Here is a 22976-nt window from a genome sequence, read left to right on the forward strand (position 1 = left end):
AAGTGCTGGGATTAAAGGCGTGCACCACCACCGCCCAGCCTTGCTGTGTATTTTTATATCCTTTTAGAGTTAGAAATGATAGTTTGCTGCTAAAAGATTATACTTCCCAGTTTCCCTTGTGGTCAGACCAAGCAGCTCCAGAAAGAAGGGACTATGGTGTAATAGTTTCCGCCCATGTAAGGGGCTGTATCCCATCTTATGTAGCGGGTTTTGTTTTTTTTTTTTTTTTTTGGCATCCACACAAATGGGTGACACGATGGCCCCTTGACATGAATAAACATGGTCCTACCTGTGTTGGATAGTTTTTATGTCAACTTGACAAGCTAAGGTCATTTGAAAGGAGGGAACCTCAAGAAAATGACTCCATAAGATCAGGTTGTAGGCAGGCCTGTAAGGCATTTTCTTAATTAGTGATTGATGGGGAGGGCACAGTCCATTGTGGGTGGTGCCATCCCTGGGCTGCTGGTCCTGGGTTCTATAAGAAAGCAGCTGAGCAAGCCATGAGAAGCAAGATAGTAAGTAGCACCCCTCCATGGCCTCTGCACAGCTCCAGGTTCCTGTCCTGACTTCCCTTGATGATGAACAGTGATAGGGAAGTGCAAGACAAACCCTTTCCTCCCAACATGCTTTTTGGTCATGGTGCTTCATCCCAGCAACAGAAGCCCTAAAACCCCACCTAAGGTTGGGCCTAGCTTCTCTTTCTTTCCACCTCTGTTTCTACACTTTCCCCAATAATCTAACATAACAGAACCAAAGTGGGGTGGGGTGGGGCACTTCAGATTAGATAGGCATGACAGATTTGAGAGCTGTGAGGAGATGGTCTGCTCGACCTTGATGGCTTTATGTTCATGTCACACAACAAAATACATTTATGAAGGCAGACTTCATAAAAGCTACCCCTTTTTTGTTTGTTTGTTTGTTTGTTTTTAAACTCCAGTGAGTACAAAGCAAGGTACTGGGGCTGGATTTCAGTTCCACTCCCCTTGTGGCCAAGCACCTTTATGCAGCTCACAGTCCACAACTGTACATAATGTACAACTGTACATATGGTGCTAACTGAGCAGGCAGGATTCCAAGTGACAGAGGAGTTTTTGAGGGAGCTGCAAAATCCAGGGGCAAAGAAGAGAACAATCATAAACTTTCCACGTTCATGTCAGTTCTTTCTTAACCCAATTACTTAACTTGGAGTGTTGTCTTATCTGTGATGTAAGGACAATATAGCACTCACCATCTTAGTGTTGAAAAAAAACAACACAAGGGACACCAGGTGGGGGTGTGACATTTCCCACAGTGCCTGGAACCTAATGGACCTTCAGAAATTCCAATTATCATAATAGGGCAAAATGCTTGTTCTGATGAGGGACACAGAAAGATGCACCCACATGCCTCCCAGGATATAGTCACTAAATGGTCTCAGGAAACAGGCATCAGTATAGGCCAATTGATGGTTATGCCAAATAAATTCTATACAGAAAAATCATGGGATTTCAAAGGAAGAGGGAATCAAACCAGCATTTACTGAGGGTCCTTTAGTAGAAGGCTTGAAGTAGAGGGTGTATTTAATCTTCACAAAGGAAGATGAATGAGGGGCTCAGAGAGGCTATATGACTTCTACAAGATTATACAGCTAGTCAAGAGTTCAAACTCAGACATCACTTTAGCATTTACTCTGTAGACATGGGCTGTGTGGGAAGACCATAGAAGGCTTGGGACTTACTATCCCATGGTAATAAGCTCAGAGTAAGAGGTGTTTTGAGGTACTATCTTACTAAGGAAGTTGTCCATCAAAAATACATGAGAGAAGAGGTGAATGTGTGTGTGTTTTGCTCACTTAGCCTAGAGTTCATTATTTTAGCCAGGCTGGCTGGTTAAGGAACTTTCTCTTTCTGCTCCCTTACATAGATACTGGATCGGAATTCAGCTCTTCAAGGCCTGTATGACAGCACTTTACCCACTGAGCCATCACCCCAGCCCAATGTTATGTTTCTTTTTTTAATTAATGAATTATTTTGATAAATGTATTTTAGTACTCCAGAAAGCTAAGACTAGTCCCGACTGTTCATAAGCAGTTTTGTCACTTGGTATCACATGGAGTCATAATTTCCCATAAGTGCTAAATCTCCTGCTGAACAGTGTTGTCTTTTAAGCTTCTAGATAATGCAGGAGGAGGGCAGGGACTTTGATAAATGTGGAGACTCACAAATCGCCTCTCTTTTGAGGTGTAGCTTTTAAAAACTGAGAACAATTTTAATTAAAATGCAATTAATTGTTCCCTTAGCCCTCCACCTTCTGAAAGTTTCCAGTATACTTGAAATTTCTTTTAAAATGAATATCCTAATATAGTAACTGAAAATTATGGGTTAGCTTACAACCCCATTTTCTGTTTTGTCTTCTTTTTCATACCTATGAAGACTATTGAATTGGGACTTAGGTGAAAAATGACAATCTTATGGTAGTTTTTCTGTGCTTTCCTATTTTTTCTCAGGTTTTTCTGTACCCCGTTTTTTTTTAGGATACAGTAGTGCAGTAGTGATAACCAATTGCTTTCCCCCTGTTCTTTATTTTAGACTTGCACCTCCAAAGATGTTTCCATATACGAGAGAGACTATGTATGTGAGGCCCATGTGTGACAGGAGCCTGTACATGTGCCATTACAGGTGGTGTGGGTTATAGCCACATCTGAAGGAAAGGAGTCTCTATGAGGTTCTAGCCAGAGAACGAAGGGTCATTTGATATTAAGCCTAACTTTTCTATTTGCCCCAAACCGTACTATGTAGGAAAACATCACAGAGTGGGAAGCAACTCCACCTCGTGGGTAGGGGCATCTTTACCTTGTTGATGACGTGTATCACTCCATTTGTGGCCGCGTTGTCTCCGTCCACAATGGATGCCCCCTCAATTGTGATATTCTGCAAGTGCAAATGCAATGGGAAGGTGAGTGTACTTGGGGGTTCCTGCCTTTTGAGCAGCGGTAATTTTCGACCTCTGTAGTAGCTGGGATTACAGATCCACAGCAGGAAACTGGGCTCACCTATTTGATTTATACACTGTAGTGTTGTTAAGCAGATAGACACAGCTGTGCAACACTCCACAGTGTTCTTTCTCACTAGTTACGTCTTCACACCATTAGCTTTTATAAAAAAAATATTTATTTTGTGAGACAAGGTCTCACTGTGTATCCCTGGCTGGCCTGGAACTTGTTATACAGATCAGGCTGGCCTTGAACTCACAAGAGATCACCTACCTCTCTCTGCTTTCCCCAGGGTTGGTGTTAAAGGCATGTTCTACCATGCCCAATTGTACCCCAAATCTTTATCTCATATTTTTATTTAAACAATTCAGAATATAACATGAATGTCATTGGACTTTCCAAAGATTTACAAAGGAAAATTTATAAACTATCTATGGAAGTATGTATTAGAGTTTTCTGCTTTCTACATCAGCCAATGAACCTCATGTTTAGACTCAACTCAGTGGATTCTTTTCCTAATGCTCACAGGCCGAAAGGGAAGCTGGGAAGTTCAAGACATTTCTGCCCATGGCTGATGATTTATGGTTGCAGCAGTCCCCACTGTTTGCTAGAACCCTCACTTTGTTTAACTCGGGGGAAGACTTTAACATTCAACCACTCACAGCCTTGAAGCCAGACTCCCCCATCGAATTGGCATGTGAGTTCTTGACAGACTCCAGGAGTGCCAACAACAGTTTCTCTGGAGTTCCACTCCTCCATGGCCAGTGCCCTGGCTCTAGCACCAAGATACATGCATGTGCAGAGTAAGTACTCAAGTTACATGCATATGCAGTGTAAGTACTCATGACACATGCATGTGCAGAATAGGTACTCACTATAGGCTTGCAGTCTAGCTAACTTATATGGCTGCAATCCCGTTACTGGTGATGATTCCACTGGGAGGTTAGGGGGCACCAGTCTTGCTTAACTGCATCAGAATCAAAGTCGTGGCATTGGACTGTCCTTTACCCTTTCTAGATCATGTCAGGAGAAGCTTGATGGTCTGCATTTGGATCACTGCTGCTGATAGCTAGTCTTTTCTCTTTTATTAAAAATTTTTCATACAATATATTTTATCATGCTTTACCTTTTCTCCAACTCCTCCCAGACTCTCCTCACTTCCTTCCCGACCTAACTTTATATTCTTTGTCTCTTAAAAAGAAACCACAAAAACAAAAATTAAAGCAAACAAAAAGGCAAGAAAATAAAAAATGCCAAAATAAAACAAAAAGCACTGCCCCCAAAGAAATGTGGGGTTTGTTTTTTTTTATTGGTCAACTACTGGGCACAGGGCCTGCCCTGGAGTGTGGTTGATAAACCCAGTGACCCTCTGTTAGATAAACTGATTTTCCCTTTTGTGATGGCTAATACTGGTTGTCAACTTGATGGGATCTGGAATCACTGTGGAACAAGCCCCAGGGCATGTCTACAAGAGACTTTTTAAATTGGGTTAATTGAGGTGGGAAGACTTACATTAAATATCAGGGACATTAGTCCACAGGCTGGAGTCTGGACTGCATAAAAAGTAGACAGCTAGCCAAGCTTCCTATTCACCTCTCCTGATGTAGGCAGTGCAGCCATCTGCCTTAAGCTCTTGCCATCGTGACTTCCTCTCAAACCACTGTTTTGAACCAAAATAAACCCTTAAGTTGCATTTGTCAAATATTTGACCACAGTGACAAGAAAATTAATGAATATATTGCTATAGCCTAGTTGTTTTTCTGTTTTGTTTGTTTTTTAAAAATGTGTATGTGTGTGATCAGTGTTACAACTGGGTAATGTTCACACAGGCTTCTATTCTTTCTGTGTACATATCTGGAAATTTCCATCACAGAAATTCAGAAAGGACAACATGAGTAAAGGTACTGTGCTCCAGACAGCCAGACGACAGTGCTCTTACCCCGTCTGCCTTGTCCAGGTGAAGGAAGCTTCCTTGCAAGGATGTTGCTAGCATGGCAGAGGACGACAGGATCTGCAGATCGGCCACTCCATATGTGCCTAGTAGTGTGTGATATCTAAAGCACCAGATCATAAGGACCACAATCAAATATTCATGCACCAGGTAGTACCACTGAACAGGAGGATAAGCCCTGAGGCCAGACTACCAGACTCAAACTTCACATTCTCTCCCAAAGTGATCAGCCTTAGCTGGAATTAGTCATTAACCACCCTGTGCCTTGCTTTTCACATCTGTCAAGTGGGAATAATTGTAACACCCATCTTAGAGGTGTTGGGAGGGTTAACTAAATGATATGCAAAAGCACAGTGCTTGGTTTAGAGTCAGCTGTTAACAGATAACTTCCCCTAGCCCAGGGGAGGGTTGCTAGGGGCATCCTAGGCAGTGAAGGATCATGTGGCTTCTCTACATTGAACTAAGGAACATTAACACTGATGCCAGTCACATAACATGGAAAATAAGGTAAATGACACCCACTTTATCAGGGCTGGAATATTGTTCCGTGACAACCAGAAGGTTTTCTCATTCTTGTCCATGTCCTCAATGGCTTGCTGGGAAGGCACGAGGACAGTGAGGTTCCAGGTGGTAGACAGCATGGATTGCAGGGAAGCATTCTGAATCACAGGAGGAAAGAAAGTCACCTGAGTAGTGTTGGAGACTAGTGGGCTGACTTATGCTGTCAGAGATGATGGCTTTCCATGTGTTGTAATTCTAGGAATGCTGGGAAGATACTAGCTTTCCCTCCCCAGTCCACCCAGCTATTGGCTGATGAATTACCTTCTCTTTTGAGAATCAGTCTTCTAAATTTTTTAATGTGTGGGGTTTTATAACAACACAGAGTTTCCAGATCAGGTCATACTTTGTCATCCTAAGTCTGAATGAAAAGCCAGGTAGTCTTGATGTGTGTGTATGTGTGTTATGTGTGTATGTGCAGACACACAAAGAACTATGAATTCTTTGATGTCTTTAGAGTGAGAATGTGAGGATACTGCAGAGAATGAGGGCCTGGATCAAATTTAACTATGTTTCATTCATGCCCAGAAAGTCTATTGTTATGTTCAACAATTGTACTAAAAAATCAACCAAAAATAAAACCCAACTCTAAACCCCTAAATCCAGGTTTATAGAACTTGCTGATTTTCTAGTGAATACTCCCCTTGGAACTGATGTGAAACATCTAACACTACAACATTTAAAGCAGGTTGGAGGAAATGTACCTTGTCCAACCTGCTACAGGGTTGGCATTGCATGTGGGGGTGAAAGTGTTATGCATGGTGTGGCTAGAGGGAAGCCAGCATGCTCAGAGAGGGAGCAGTCTCTTGCCTTGCCGATAGGAAGAGAGCTGTACAGAGAACCTCCATTGTAGAAACAAGTGGGTCCTGGAATGTTCTGGAACATACAGGGAACTGTTCTCTGAGTGAGTGCTGACTAAGCAAGACCTATTTTGGTGCATACTTACTTAAAGAGACAATCTGTTATGATGTCTGGCTAGGTCAGACACCATGGTGCATTCAGTCAAAGAGGACAGAGATCCAGACATTGGGGGCAGGGTGAGACTGGACTCTGATACTCTGCTAGTGGGAAGAGTAAGCTCTCCCAGTATGTTGAGCAGGGAGCTACGCATGTATGAAGTTCCTCAGATGTTAGCTGTAAGTCCTAGTCAAACCCCTGACTTATCAAATCAGAGTTTGCAGGGGTGTGGTGCCCCTATGATTCTAAAATGTATGCAAGGTGGGGAGCTGCTGTTCACCCCACTTCCGCCCCATGCACGTCCAGTTTTCTACTGCACAAACTCCAGTACTCTAAAGTGATCTGTTGCTGGTGCTCAAGTTCAGATCCAGGGACTTACATTTATCCACTGGTAAAATCCAGCTGCTTCAGAGAGAAGGGGCAATCCCTTGTTCATTTGTTCGAAGGAGGGCAGGAGAGGAAGGAGAGAACACAGAAATATTACCTCAGGGAGGCTCTGGCCAGCCTGCACCCTCCCTCTTGATCTGGGCTCTTCGCAGAGCCAGCCTCCCCAGGCCGATGTGAATCTGCACCCCAGCCACGTGAGCAAGAGCTGCAGGTGGCCTTCACACTCAGGGGCCTGACCGGCTGCCGTTAGAGGTGGCTGTGTCAAACAATGTTGTTATCTACAAAGTTCACACTTAGGAACCATATAACAAAGAATACTTACAAAGAAAAAAAAATGCAAAGACCGATCTGATAATGTTTTCTATAAATTTGCAATTTTGGATCATAGCTATCTTGGGGGGCACAGGCCTATGGGCTATAGTTTGGACATGCCTGTTAGACTGAGGTAAGTCTAGCTTTTCCGACGTAAGCTCTTACACATCAGAATTTAGCTGGTGAGAAACAGCCATCTAGGCCCCAAGGTTCGCAGAGCTCGGCAAACAGCGCCCAGTCAGAGCCAGTGTGGAGCCGAAGGCTGGGGCATGGACTTGCACTGTGCTTTGGCCAGCGCAGAAAGCTTGTTTGGAGAAAATGAGGGCCTGGGTGGAGACTCGGCAGGGGACAGGCAGAGGCCGTGGACTTTGTTTCCAAGGAAGGTTAGGGACTTGTGGCACTGGAACTGCTGGAGGGTTTGGGGACATGTCTAGCAGAGGAGTCTAAGCACCAGGGCTGGGTTGGGGACAGCTCCTTGGTTTAAGTGAGGCAAAGGGTAGGGCCTCCCCAAACATAGCAGGGGTGTGTGTAGGGGGGGTGCGGTGCCATAGCAGCCTGGGACAGGTACTGGAGTGGCTTTTGTTTGGGAGGCTCTAGGTTCTAGGGGATTTCTAGAGCGAAGGTTTCAGAGAAGAAGAGGAAAAAGAAGCTGACTGTTAGACAAACAAATGGGAGGGAAAGGTCAGTGTTGGGTGTCCAACCAGGACCAACTGCTAACTGAGGCGCCTAGTAACATGTCAGAGGCGTCGCTGGCCACCAGGATCTCTCAGCATCCCTCAGACCCTGCCTGTTACAGGGTCCTTCTGTTGTCATACCCACCCCTCCCCTGAACTCTCCAGCCCAAGGACTGGGCTGCCCTTCCCCAGCAGCTCTTCCCTATACAATCCAGCCATTCTGGCTACACTGGCCCTTTTGGTCCTTCTACCTCCTGGCAGTCTCTTGGCCCAGGCCACCCCTCTTGGCCTGTGGCTCGGCTCCTCTCTTGTGCTCACTCCCTCTCTCCTCACATGGCCTGGCTCTCTGTCTCACATGTCTGCCTCCGGCTGTTCTTTTCCATTTATCTACAACACACCATACCTTCCCTTTTATTTATTTTTCTTTTATCTGGTGCCAAAGACTGGGATTTTCATAAGTATTTAAATGTGAGTGACACAGGAATAAGCTCCTCCCCCTTGAGATTATAGTCCAGTGCTGGGGGAAGAGAGAGATGGAGAGGTAGTGACAGTTGGGTGTGACCCATACTGCATGGGTAGAATACTCTATACTGTTGACACATAGACAGATACCAACATTTCAGACAAGTAAGTGTGCTTATGTGCCTTAGTTTGCAGACCTGTGGAATGGGCATCATAATAGCGTTAATCCCAAACAATTGTTGCAAGGTTTAAATGAGATGCTGCTGCATAAAGGACCTAGTAAGACACCTGGTACACAGTACTCAGAGGGCATTTGCGCGCGTGCGCATGCGCGTGCACGCACATCCACACCCACACCCACCCACCCACCACCACCACCTCATTCAGCATGGATAAACCCAGGATGTTCTGGGTACCCATGGGAGTCACAGGACCCAAGGGAGCTTAGTCAGTCATCCCATGCAGCCTAGCAGAGGGAGGGCATTTGCTCACTTGGGAAGTTTTGTGTGACAGATTGGCAAGTAAAAGTTGGCAAGTCTGCTCTGCGTGCAGAAAGTATCAAACAGAAGCTGCAGCAGCCTGTGATAACGAGTGACCCACCAAACGTGAGGTTTTGTAAAAAACAAGTGTTTTCCTATAAAATCTGGACAAAGGGTCTGCAGATGGCGCTATCTGTCTAAGGCTATCTTAGCTGAGACATTCATTTTCCTGTTGTGTGCGCTCTCTGACTTTGCACTTGAGGTTCTCACTAGGGACTTACCATGAGCACATTTCCATAGCACGAGAGGCCATCTCCTTCATAGCCCTTTTGACAAACGCAGCTCCAAACACCAGAAGCAGCAGACTGACAGGTAGCCTGAGGAAACCAAGATGGAGGAAACGGCTTGCTTTCCTAACTAAGATGTTAGACCTGACTCATCCGCATCTGAGAGATAGTCAGTCGGCTCTAAGATAAGAACTTTGAATTCAGACCTGGGAATTGTGTGGTAGAGCACTTGCCTAGAGTGTTCACTGCCCTTAGTTTGATTCCCCACTTCTACAGGAAAGACAGCAACAGAGCCCTGCAAATTCAGGGCTGAAAGAGTGTAGTAGCAACCCACAGCCTTCAGTGTTGCAGCAGGATGCTCCCGATGCTGCTTTTAGTCACAACAAACTTCTTTCTTTTCATCTCTGCCAGAGTTAGCAAATGAAAAATCCAAGAGAGTTATATTTGATTTTCAGACAGATGATGAATATATTTTAGTATAAACTCATCTTGTGCAATATTTTGGGGACACTGAACCCTTCCCCAAAACTTATTCTCTTGAATTCAAATTCAACTGCTGCCTAGCATCTTATCTGGTAACCCAAACTGTTTCTTCCTAGCTTTGAAATAGACTGGAGATTGCATTAGCTGCTCAAATTCTGCTTAGGGATGCCCTTTGGAGGTGAGAGATTTTTGTTCATGGCTAGCCACAGACAAGACAGAGCTGTGAGGGTTTGGATATGAAGTGCCCTCCCCAGGGAATACTGTGTTAATGGATGACTCCATTGATGGGTTCAAAATTTCATGACACTACTGGGAGATGGTCAAAACTTGTAAGGTTGGACCTAGTTGGAGTCATTAGGTCACTGGGACACGCCCATGAGGTCATGTTTTGTTTCCAACTACTTCCTGTCTGTTCCTCTCCACCCTGAAGTGAGGCACTTCGATCACTCCACACCCCTCCCCACGATGCTCTGTCACACCATACACCACCCAGAGGCCACGCAGCCAGGTGACCATGGACTGAAACTTTTGAAACCAGGAGCCAAACAAACCTTCTTCAAGTTGTTTGCTCAGGTATCTTCTGATGGCCACAAAAAGCGGCTCCACAGCCTGATTTTTGTTCTTGCTCAGAAATTTTTTTTTGTGTGTTTAGTATTGAAGGAAACATCAAGTAACTCACCAAGGGGTGACATTTCCCTGCTTGTTCCAAGCATGAAATGACTGGTTCACAGTCAATCCCGTTTCCCCGAAATCCTTCTTTGCACTCACATTCACTCTGTAATTCCAAGAAGACAGGAGGGATTACTGAAGCAAGCACTCTCAAGCCTTGCACCCTATTACACCGGACAGCAGACTCTGGAAACCATAGCCATTCATCCCCCCAAAGAGTGGAGACCAGATTCCAGACTGCTAGTCACTGTACACAGTCAACTGCACTTGGTCACCACACATTAACATTATGCTGCCCAATCACTGTCCTTTCTTTCTCTCTCTCTCTCTCTCTCTTTTTTTTTTTTTTTTGAAGCTGAGGATTGAACCCAGGGCCTTGCACTTGCTAGGCAAGTGCTCTACCACTGAGCTAAATCTCCAACCCCTTACTTTCTTTGAAAATTCTTGACTTCACAATAAAGAGAGCTCAGACTCAATGGCTACCACCAGTCAAAAGTTGACCCTATATCTAGAGAGAAAGATTAAGAAAACAATGGCTTATCCATGTACAAGGCTATTGCTAGCTTGAAGACACTCTGCTTAACTCAGGTAATGCTTCCCCATTGAGTAGATGGGTTCAAGGCATCACTTCTGCATAGACAACCCACAGCACACGGCTCTGCAGCTGATGCAGCTTCATGGAGCTAGTAAGTGCCCCTTCTGCTCGAGGGTTTAGCTTAGTCCCTTACTGCAGTAGGCAGGGTGCAGGCTGTATCCAGCCCTCACTTGCTCCATGGTGGAGTCATGGTCCTTGTGTCGGCAGCTAATCAATAAAATATGATGATGACAGTCATGGTAAAATGAGAACAACTTCATGTTCATGGCAGACAGTGAACCCAGAAAGCTGCAGTTGATTACCACAATGTAAAGGAAACTAACAACCCGGGCACAGAAGATGCCAGAAGGAAAAAATACATCAGCTCATAATTAATTTCCCATTTTATTTCCCCAGCTGTTTTCCATGAAAATAAAATATCTTGACATTTAAAACGTGGTTTTAAAAGAATTTCTTTAATTGAGTTAAACAGAACAGGATTATCATGGAACCACCAATGAATCTAAAGAAAGACAGAAGTCCATTAAAGATAACCAGAAGGATCTGATCTTAACAAACTGTAATAGAAGAGGCACAAGCTTTGTGGAGCCACTGGCTGGTGAGGTGCTTCTGGGAATGGACTACTGTTCAGAGGGAGTGTGTGGGCTTAGGATGTTCTCTAAGAATGCTCTTTCAGAAGTGGGACACTGCTGGGCCTTGTGGGATGACATGCCAGCTGGGGAAGGCATTCAAACTGAAGAGAAATGTCAGGAGACATGAACAGAGGTGAGGAACCATGTCTGACTGGAGGAGGGCTGTTTAGGATGGATTTTGGAAGTATATATACACCCCAGTGGGGGTTGACACAAGACCTTTCATTTGGGGGAAGAAGTGAATAGAACTTCCATTGTATGAATTTTGTCTTTAGCAATAATACCTGCTATATGAGCTTTATAAGGCAAGTGTGTACATTTTATATATACATGTATAATATTTTATACCTACAAGAAACTCAAGCACACCCTGTGCATGGTAGAACCCAAGCTCATTAGCTAGAGGTTGAATTTCCTCCATCTGCTATTGGGACAACATCTACATGTCCCCAACCCTATTACTTCTTCATATATTTGTCTCTGTAAAGTAATACTCACAGAAATTAAAGTTAGTATCCATTTGGTGTGTCTAAAACCTTTTAAATCAACTGCAACCAAGTGAAGGCTAAAGCTGCTGGAGGCCATCTTACCTAGGAGACTGGGCAGAAGCTGGGGCCAGATGGACATCCTTTGTGTGGACTTCTGAGCCTTGCACTGTACCACACCTTCACTGGCATCTGCATACAGTCTATAGTTGTGCAAGTCCAAATTTCTCCTTTTCTTTTAGAACTCCCCATCTCTTTCATGGTTTTAGAGGTTTTTGGTAAAGCATAGCTGATAAAACTTATCCTCGTAACCATTTTCAATGGACAGTTCAGTGGTGTTAACCACACTCCCACTGCTGCTCTTCAACCAGCACTGACCTGGCTCCGAACCTTACTCATCTCCACAAACTGAAACCTCCTGTCATGACTAACTCCACCCCTGACACCAGGGCCCTGCGTTTCTACTCTCTGTCTTTATGAATTTGACTCTGCTAGAGATTTCATAAAAGAGGAATCATTGTCCTCCAGGACTACTACTGACTTAGTAGGTCTTCAAGTTCATCTAGGCGGTAGCATGGGTCAGAGACGCCTTCTTAAGGCTGACTGAGGCATTACATGTTGCTTCTAGTTCTACTAGTTTTGATCATGCTCTTAGCATCATGGTTATACTAATATCCCTTGGAGCCCCTGCTTTTAATTCTTTTGGGTCAGTTGAATTTCTGGGTCATATGGTAGTCCCATCTTCAGTTTTCTGTAGAGCTGCTATTCTGTTTTCCCTGGCCATGCCATTTTTCATTCTCACCAGGAATGCACAGGTAATTGGATTTTCTGTTACAACCAAAAGATCATGATGCAAATATATCCTTACACTTTCCCCACCCCAGTCGTCACTGCCTGAGAAGCACCCATTGTGGTCTGTGGTGGTCTGAATGAGATTGGTCCCCATAGGCTCTTATATCTGAGTGCTTGGTTCCTAGTTGATGGAACCGTTTTGGGAAGTATTAGGAGATATGGCCTTATTGGAGGAGGTGTGGCTTTGTTGGAAGAGGTGTGTCACTGGGGGTGGGCCTTGGAATTTCAAGAGCCCAGTCTGGGCCCAGTCTCTCTCTCTCTCTCTCTCTCTTTGTGCTTCCAACTTGCAGATAAAATATAAACTCTCAGCTACTGCTCCAGCGCCATGATAGTCATGGGCTAACCCTCTGAAACTGTAAACAGCCTTTCAATTAAATGTTTTACTTTCTAAGTTGCCTTAGTTATGGTCTCTCTTCTTAGCAATAGAACAGTGACTAAGACATGGTCTAAGTTACCGAGACATCAGCACAGTGAGCCCTCAGCACTACATGAACAGACAGTGACCAGGAGGGACCTAGAAGCTGCCTGGGCTGGTACTTAAACAACGTAATTTCAGGAGAGACAAGCAGGCTGGGTGGCATCCCGCATGTCCTTGGCTGCACATTCCCATTCCCTTTCACCTTTTCTCCTGATCACCCTCACCTCCTTTTAGCCACCTCAGGAGGTCTCACTAGAAAGACCTCTAAGAAGACCCCTTTGTTTGGTAGTGATGAGATTCTAAGGAGTCCCAGTACTTCTGTCTGTCTAAGGGCCAGCCACCCATTTATCACCTCACAAGTGTTAGCCTTGAACTGCTTCCGCAGGGGAGACACTCTGCCCCTGTTCCTGGAGCTGAGAAGAGGGAGGAGAAAGAACAGCATTTGAGGCCCCTAGAGACCTCCTTCTCTGGTGCCTTATCTAGGCCAGACTTCCATTTGTTGGGTGAATTCTGTCCTATAGCAAATGAGGGGGCACGATCTGACCTCAAGATCTCACCAAGCACCACTCAAGCACTGTGTTGCCCCAGTGCCTAACCCCTGAAAGGAAATGTGTCCTTTAAGGCAGAAGGCTCATGAGGGAAGGCCTGGAGCCATCATAGGAAGCAAAGTTGGGCCTTACATGGTACCCAACCTCATGGGAAACACACATTGCTCAACAAAAGAACCTGGAGGTTTAGCAAAGTCCAGCTTCAGAATACAAATGTGAGAAATTATGTCATTACTCAAAAGTGTGTGTGTGAGAGAGAGAGAGAGACAGAGAGACAGAGACAGAGAGAGGCAGAGACAGAGAGACAGATAGGAGTGAGAGGAGAGGGAGAGAGAGAGAGAGAGAGAGAGAGAGAGAGAGAGAGAGAGAGAGAGAGAGGAAGCATATATCCTGGTTCTTCCTCTGGTCTTATGTTCCCTTGATCTTATGGAACATGCCTAAATTATTTTGGGGGAGAAAAGGGGGCAGGTGGAGTGGATGGGAAGTGTGGACCTACCATTTCTATTCCCACAATCTTAATGTAGTTAGTATCCTCTCCTCTGTTACTCTCTAACTCCCAGGCAGTTACCTCTGCCTCTTTTCATGAAATGAAGCCACCTAAAGTTGGGTAACAAGCTACAGAGTGTTGTAGATACATGCATGTGGCCCATGGGGGTGGACTGAGGCATCTCCGAGTTCTGACTCAGTGTGAGTCATAGCGTGATTGATTTTCTGTGCCACAGAGCAAAATCACTAACCCCTCAGGCCTCAGTTCCTCTTCCGTATGGCTGCATCACTATGACACCTATGTCACAGACTCATGATGAAACCAACCCATCCTCCCGAGCACAAAAGAGGGGAAAAGCCATAGTAACTTTGGACCAAAGTACCTCTGTGGTTGTGACAAAAAAAAAAAAAAAAAAAAAAAGTCCCACCAGGAACCCTGTTTCCTCTTTCCTTTCTTCCCCAAGTCACCTACCTGCCCAGGGCCTACGTATAAACAGGTGGCATTGTCATGGCAGCCGCCTGCGCCAGGCAGCAGGCAGTTGTTGATCTCCACACAGTCCCTTCCATCCCCTGTCCAGCCCTGCTGGCACACACAGACGTGTGGCCCTGTGCCAGTTTGGATGCATTCTGCCTGTAGGAGGAAGAAAAGCAAGACCTTTGGAGGACTGTGTCAGAAAGGATCTGAAGACTGTTCTAGAGGCATGTATTTGCATGGAATGCAATGGGAATGATTGAAATGCTTATTCACATAAACATAATAAAGCAACTGGGTGATTTTGAGAGCAAAGTTGCTTGGAGCTGGTCAGCTGAGGGCTATACTCCTCACTGCACTGTGTTAGTGGTTCAGCTAAGACTGCTTTATTGACTGACTGAAGCAAAGGAGCCTCTCACAGAGTGATTCTCAACCTTCCTCATGCTGCAACCCTTTGCCTCATATTGTGGTGATCCCCAACCATAACACTATTTTCCTTGCTATTTCTTAACTGTAATTTTGCTACTGTTGTGAATTGTAATGTAAATATCTTATATGCAGGAGATCTGATATGTGACTCCCATGAAAAGGTCATTTGACTCCAAAGGGGTTGTGACCCACAGGCTGAGAACTGCTGCTCTGGAGGCTAGCACTGTGATTATCTCTAATTTACAGATGGGGAAACAGGTCACCAATATCACCCAGCTACAGAGAGAAGCATGAATCTAGGGCTCCATGATGTTAGGGTCCAAGATCCTAGATACCACTACTCTTGATCTGGAGGTGTGATGGGCAATATTGTCAACTTGACAGCATCTAGATTCATATAGGAAACAAACCTCAGGGCATGTCTGCAAGGGAGTTTCTAGATTAGGTTGAGATGAGAAGACCCAGCCCGAGTGTGGGTGGTACCGTGTCATGGGCTGAAATCCTGGACAGAATAAAAGGGTGAATGAGCTGAGCACAGGCAGGCCTCCCTGTCTTTTAACTGAATGAATGCGACCAGTTCCCTGGTATTTTGGGCGCCATAACTTACTCACCAAAGACTATGCTCTTGAACTGAGAGCCAAAACTAGCATTTCCTGCCTGAATTGCCTTCAAGTATTTTGTTACAGCAACAAGAACTAAGTAGCACTATGTAGGGAGACCATAGGAGGCTGAAGGCTCATGGGAAAAGAGGACAGGTCAGAGGTCATTGAGGTGGGGTGCTCTGAAGTGGGTGGGGCTCAGCCAAAGGGAAAGCTGGTGGTCAGGGCCTGCAATTATGTCTAGATTTCATCCCCAGGCCCAGGGGTTAAGTGAAGGGGGTTAAGCCTCAGAGAAATGATAGGATTTGCTTCAAACCACTCTGGCTGCATGTGCCCTGGGCAGTGCAGGAGGAAGCAGGGAGACCACCTGTTCAAGTGGGTAATGGATGGAAGTGATAAGGTCAGGTAATGGTAGCATATTTGAAAGATATTAGTGCAAGCAGTGGCAGCCCCAGCTACACTAACAACAGCGAATGTAGGCAAGTTCCTTCCTTCCTTCCTTCCTTCCTTCCTTCCTTCCTTCCTTCCTTCCTCCCTCCCTCCCTCCCTCCCTCCCTCCCTCCCTCTCTCCTCTCCTCTCCTCTCCTCTCCTCTCCTCTCCTCTCCTCTCCTCTCCTCTCCTCTCCTCTCCTCTCCTCTCCTTTCTCTCTCTCTCTCTCTGGTTTTTCGAGACAGGGTTTCGCTGTAGCTTTGGAGCCTGTCCTGGACTAGCTTTGTAGACCAGGTTGGCCTCGAACTCAGAGATCCGCCTGCCTCTGCCTCCCGAGTGCTGGGATTACAGACATGCGCCACCACTGCCCAGCTTGTAGGCAAGTTTCTTAATTCCCAAGTCTGGGTTTCTCCTTAGGAGGACAGGGATAACAGTGTCTACCTCACTGGGCTGGTGCAGGGGAGCAGATATGCTAGAGTCCTTCTTAGCTGTGAAGGATGACATCCTCCTCCTTCTCCTCCTCCTCCTCATCGTTGTTGTTATTATTCTCAACACCCATCTTCCCAAAGCCCCAGAATCTCTGAATTTAGGGAGAGTCATGGAGGGCACCCACCAGATAGTCTTCTTTAGATTCAAAGTTTGGAGAGACAAATGCCACATGCTTTCTCTTATATACTTGGATCTGAGATTATAATTCGTGTGTGTGTGTGTGTGTGTGTGTGTGTGTGTGTGTGTGTGTGTGTGTCTTAGTCTTTAAACTAGGAAGGAGGCCATGAGATCCAGCCCCCAGGTTTTTTAGTATTTATTTATTGTATAAACTAATGGGTTTCATTCTGACTTTCATATACATTTGTAATCTATTTGATATCTTCAGTTCCCTAATACCATATCCTTCTCCTCCCTTCCACCTTCTGCTTCCTGGACTGTAGGCCATCCTCCTGCTTGCACACATTATCTCTATTGTGGCAAGAGTGCAGGAAGAGGCTAATGGAGTCTCTGAGACAGGAAAGCCAAAGGGGGTTGTGGGGTAGGAAGAGGACCAACATAGGAGGGCAGGGAGATGGGAGGAGTTTCGGGGGAAGTAATACAGGCCGAAGGATCTATGAAAAGCCCTAACAAAACCCAGTACTTTATATGCTGTTTCAAACACTCTAATACAAAGTGGAATTTGAAGTTCAAACCTACGTGCTTTGTGCATATGAAATGCGACCAGGACCTGCTTCTTGGGGATGTCTCTACCTCAGGATTTCTATAAAAAGTGTTAGGTCATAAAGCGGACTCCCAAAAGGCAGTGTTCATAGCATGTAGGGTGATGGCTCTGGTCCCACCTGGGCTGTGTTTGCCAGGAAACAGAAACCTAAAACATTTCTCAGAAGCCCTCAAGGTAGTTGAACGCTCCCGACTGCAAGTGTCTGAACGAGCACCCTGCTAACCGCCTGGCCCTCCCAGCCCGAGCTGCTGCCCCATCACATACCCACATAAAACCCAACAAGCTTTTGCAGCTGTCCTTGTCCTCCACTATCCAAGGCAGCATGGGAAGTTATTTGTTTCCCTTAATAAACTGCCGTTAGCTCCATGGAGTGGCTTTCTTTGGTGGGTTCTTGCTGTGTTACTTATAAGGAAAAAGTAAACCAAATAAGATGAACAAAGCCCAGGGCACTTGGCTTTGAGCAACAACACTCACGTTTTGACTACAGCCTCCTGTGGAGGTTGATCCCATGCAAGGGTCCTTCTTAGAACAGAGAATCCCGTTCCCGTCATAGCCCTCATTGCAGACACAGCTGTGAAGAGGAGAATGCACACAATCAGCCCAAGATGCCCAGCACTGGCCAGGCAGGTACGTGTAGCCAGCTAGGGAGGAGCCAGAAGTGCCTGGGCACAGTGGTCAGCTCTGTGCAGGGAGCCTGGGTGCAAGCATGGGTGGATGATTTGGGGGTCTGTAGTCAGGGCTGGGTGGGAAATAATTGAACAAGTCAATCAGGTGAGACCCCTCTTCTCTTCTCTGGTCCTTCACATAACCCCCAAAGACAGACAATCTCTCTCTCTCTCTCTCTCTCTCTCTCTCTCTCTCTCTCTCTCTCTCTCATACACACACACACACACACACACACACACACACACACACACACACACTTACACTCAAGTGTACCTCCTGTGAGATGACAGTTTCTGGTCTCACTCTCCTTTCACACATTCCTTCCCAAATATTCTCCCATCGTACTTTTGACGTTCAATGTGGGCCATTTGCTTGTTCATTCATTGTTCGTTCATTCATTGGTTCGATCAATATCTATTAAATGCCCTGTGATAGATACTGGGATACCACATGGCTTCCATCAAACTTCCATGACCCCTGAAACTCCAGCAACACGTGCTTAAAACACTATAGACTACTTATCCAGGATCAAATTTCCTAGAGGAAGTAGATTTATCTGGTGTCCACACAAAGAGAGAGTTTGATTTGTTCCAACACAGTCTCTGAGCTGCTGAGATCATGTAGAACATGTAGACAGCCCACTGTGGGGGGCGCTATTTTACTCCTAGGTGATTTTGGTATACACACTGGCACTGATGTGGTTCAAAGTTCCTTAGGCAAACACATCATGTAACTACAGGAAAGGCACAGTCTCTGCCCTCACACAGCCTGCTCTCTTCAGGGTGACAGTCCCCAACACCCCAGACAAGAAAGTAAGTTCAAATACAAATTAAGAAAACTTGCTAGAACAAGGCTGGCATTCCAGACATCCTCTGCTTCCTCCAGGGTATTTGAGTGGTTACTGCCTTCGAACCAGAGGGGAGCAAGCATTCTGGGGTGTTTGCTACCCCTTAAAGCTACAGAAGCTTTTATATAGTTAAGGATATGAATGGCAAGTCCTCCCACATCCAACTTCACACCAAATGCCCGCTACAGGGAAGCTGCTATTAACACTGTTTGGAAGTTAAGAACCTTTCAAAGCATCAACAATTCATTGCTTCATTCTGTAATGGTTAACATTGATTGACAGTTTGATCAGACATAGACTCACCTATGAGATTAGCCTCTAGGAATGCCAGTGAGGGTCATCTAGATTAGGTTAGTCTCTGGGCACACCTGTGAGGGTCATCTAGATTAGGTTAGTCCCTTAGGCACACCTGTGAGGGTCATCTAGATTAGGTTAGTCCCTAGGCACACCTGTGAGGGTCATCTAGATTAGGTTAGTCCCTAGGCACACCTGTGAGGGTCATCTAGATTAGGTTAGTCCCTTAGGCACACCTGTGAGGGTCATCTAGATTAGGTTAGTCCCTTAGGCACACCTGTGAGGGTCATCTAGATTAGGTTAGTCCCTAGGCACACCTGTGAGGGTCATCTAGATTAGGATAATCTCTGGGCACACCTGTGAGGGTCATCTAGATTAGGTTAGTCTCTGGGCACACCTGTGAGGGTCATGTAGATTAGGTTAGTCCCTTAGGCACACCTGTGAGGGTCATCTAGATTAGGTTAGTCCCTAGGCACACCTGTGAGGGTCATCTAGATTAGGTTAGTCCCTTAGGCACACCTGTGAGGGTCATCTAGATTAGGTTAGTCCCTTAGGCACACCTGTGAGGGTCATCTAGATTAGGTTAGTCTCTGGGCACACCTGTGAGGGTCATCTAGATTAGGATAGTCCCTTAGGCACACCTGTGAGGGTCATCTAGATTAGGTTAGTCTCTGGGCACACCTGTGAGGGTCATCTAGATTAGGTTAGTCTCTGGGTACACCTGTGAGGGTCATCTAGATTAGGTTAGTCTCTGGGTACACCTGTGAGGGTCATGTAGATTAGGTTAGTCTCTGGGCACACCTGTGAGGGTCATGTAGATTAGGTTAGTCTCTGGGCACACCTGTGAGGGTCATCTAGATTAGGTTAGTCTCTGGGCACACCTGTGAGGGTCATGTAGATTAGGATAGTCTCTGGGCACACCTGTGAGGGTCATGTAGATTAGGATAGTCTCTGGGCACACCTATGAGGGTCATCTAGATTAGGATAGTCTCTGGGCACACCTATGAGGGTCATTTAGATTAGGATAGTCTCTGGGCACACCTATGAGGGTCATCTAGATTAGGATAGTCTCTGGGCACACCTGTGAGGGTCATCTAGATTAGGATAGTCTCTGGGAATACCTGTGAGGGTCATCTAGATTAGGATAGTCTCTGGGAATACCTGTGAGGGTCATCTAGATTAGGATAGTCTCTGGGCACACCTATGAGGGTCATTTAGATTAGGATAGTCTCTGGGTACACCTATGAGGGTCATCTAGATTAGGATAGTCTCTGGGCACACCTGTGAGGGTCATCTAGAGTAGGATAGTCTCTGGGCACACCTATGAGGGTCATCTAGATTAGGATAGTCTCTGGGCACACCTGTGAGGGTCATCTAGATTAGGATAGTCTCTGGGCACACCTGTGAGGGTCATCTAGATTAGGATAGTCTCTGGGAATACCTGTGAAGGTCATCTAGATTAGGTTAGAATCTGAGCATACCTGTGAGGGTCATCTAGATTAGGATAGTCTCTGGGCACACCTGTGAGGGTCATCTTGGGTCAACTGAGATGGGAAGTCCTACTCTGAGCATGGGCAGCATCATTTCATGGCCTAGGGTCCAGGCTGAATAAAGAGAAACAAACTGAGCACAGGTGTTAATCTTTCTGTTTCCTGACTGCAGATGCCAGGTGATCAAGTGCCTCAAGCTTCTGCCACCATGGTGTCCCTGCCACAGTGGACCGGACTTTGAATCTGTTTGTGCGTCAAAATAAACTCTGTCTAAAAATGGACCTTGTCAGGGTATTTTGTCACAGTGGCAAGACAGGTAACCAACTCTTCCTCCCTTCCCTCCTTTCCTTCCTTGTTTCCTTTTTGATTTTTTTTTAAAGATATGATATTTGTGTACACACACACACACACACACACACACACACACACACACACACACACGCGCGCGCGCACACACACGCACACACACGCGCACACACACACCATGCATGCACTCTTAGAAACCAAAAGAGGGTGTTGGCTTCCCTGGAGCTGTAGCTGCAGGCATGGGTGCTGTAACAGCCATTGCTTTTGTCTGCTGAGCCGTTGTCTCTTTACCCCTCACCCCTTCTGGATTTTTAAGACAAGGTCTTGCTGTAGCTCAGGCTGGCCTAGAACATGCAGCAATCCTCTTGCTTTAGCACCCTGCCTGCTGGAATTGTAATATGCACACCCGTGGTCTTCATTGTTTTCTTGCTCACAATAAGGGTCGATCCAGCCTGGGACACCATGTTTTTATAGTGGGTTCTTCTAATCTCCGTCATTGTTCTATGAGGCAGGGTTCATCACTATTAACGAGGAAAGTGAAGCTTAGAGAGGTAAACTAACTTGCTGAAGGTCACACAGCTGGTGCCCTTCAAAGCAAGGAAAACTAAGATTTGCTTTTGGCTCAGTCTTAGCTTCCCCACGAGCCATACTGTCAGCTAGGCAGAACATGCCTTACTTTATAAAGTGTTAGGTGTATGGGCTGACTCCACCCACAGGTGGCACAGTAGCCTTGGGGTCACACACCTACCTGGCTGTCCTGTTGCTGTATTCACAGGTGGCATGGATGTGACAGAGCTGCACATAGGGCCCACAGGCTGCAGGCTGCTTGTCACAGAACCTCCCGGTTGTGCCCTCTCTACACGTTCCTGGGAGGCAGGCGCCGTCACTGTCCACGCGGTGATCACATGCTCCATGCACACACAGACAGGCTGTAAGAGAAGGGAAGAGGGTGTTTAGGGCTTGGAGATTTCCACTGGAGCACGGAACCACGGAGGATGGGGACTGTGCCCTTCCCAACCCACTGCTGTCCATCAGAGCTGGTTGAACTCAGGGTCACCAGCATTTCTCAGGGTGCCAGCAGCAGCCTCGGAGAGCTGACTATCCCATCAGGAGGAGGATGTATGGGTTCCCAGTGTGTCCTCTATGTATCTGTGTGTGGATGTGGAGAAGGAGGTGGTTTGTGATGTGTTCAAAGAAGCCAAGGAACTTTGTGGTTGGAGATGTTAGCTGAGAAGTTGCTCACGTTTTGGAAACATTCTAGAATAAACAGATTTCTTCTATTTGTAGAACTCCTGATAGGATCGTGTATTCGTTCTCTACTTTCATTCACAGCAAACCAGTGATAATTAGTGGCCAGTATCTGGGACCTGACTTCATTCAAGGCCCTGGACTGGCTTTTCACCACCTCCCTAGTCACCCTCAGTCCCACAGAGTAAGCACATTCTACTTTCCAGATACATAGGCAGAGGCCCAGCAAGCAGACCACCACCGGATTTGCCCCCAAGTTCCCATGCAGGGACCTGACCCTGTGCTGTCCAAGTCCATGTCTATCACGACTGTGCGCATAGTGGGGTATGATATTAACCAGCACTTCCACAGGTCTGTCGTCCTCTTAAACTTCAGCTACCTACCTGGCTTTTCAGTATTGATATTTGAAGTTTTCAAAGTGGGGGCTTAGTTCAATCAGAAAAGAGCTTGCGGCTGGGCGGTGGTGGCACACGCCTGTAATCCCAGTACTCGGGAGGCAGAGGCAGTGGATCTCTGTGAGTTCGAGGCCAGCCTGGTCTACAAAGCGAGTTCCAGGACAGGTTCCAAAGCTACAGAGAAACCCTGTCTCAAACAAAACAAAACAAAACAAAACAAAACAAAACAAAACAAAACAAAACAAAACAACAGAAAAAGAAAAGTGCTTGCTGCACAGGCTTGAGGACCCTCAGAACCCAGACATGGTGATACGTGCTTGTAATTCCAGTGCTGGGGAGGCAGAGAAAGGTGGGTCCCTGAGATCACTGGCTGATGAGAGACCC

General features: G+C 46.0%; 1 protein-coding gene across 1 annotated transcript in view; it reads right to left on the reverse strand.

The window, feature by feature from the left end:
• Stab2 (stabilin 2) overlaps nt 1-22976 on the reverse strand; it is a 170214-nt gene that overhangs the window by 78431 nt on the left and 68807 nt on the right. The window contains exons 23-31 of the mRNA XM_036170220.1: nt 21698-21878; nt 17821-17917; nt 14679-14837; nt 10201-10296; nt 9033-9128; nt 6817-6864; nt 5445-5581; nt 4911-5025; nt 2832-2909 (exon numbers count right to left, since the gene is read on the reverse strand). Coding sequence (XP_036026113.1) covers nt 2832-2909; nt 4911-5025; nt 5445-5581; nt 6817-6864; nt 9033-9128; nt 10201-10296; nt 14679-14837; nt 17821-17917; nt 21698-21878 — 1007 coding nt within the window. The remainder of the gene's footprint in view (nt 1-2831; nt 2910-4910; nt 5026-5444; nt 5582-6816; nt 6865-9032; nt 9129-10200; nt 10297-14678; nt 14838-17820; nt 17918-21697; nt 21879-22976) is intronic.

The sequence above is a fragment of the Onychomys torridus genome, chromosome 20, assembly GCF_903995425.1.
Source record: "Onychomys torridus chromosome 20, mOncTor1.1, whole genome shotgun sequence".
Lineage (NCBI taxonomy): Eukaryota > Metazoa > Chordata > Mammalia > Rodentia > Cricetidae > Onychomys > Onychomys torridus.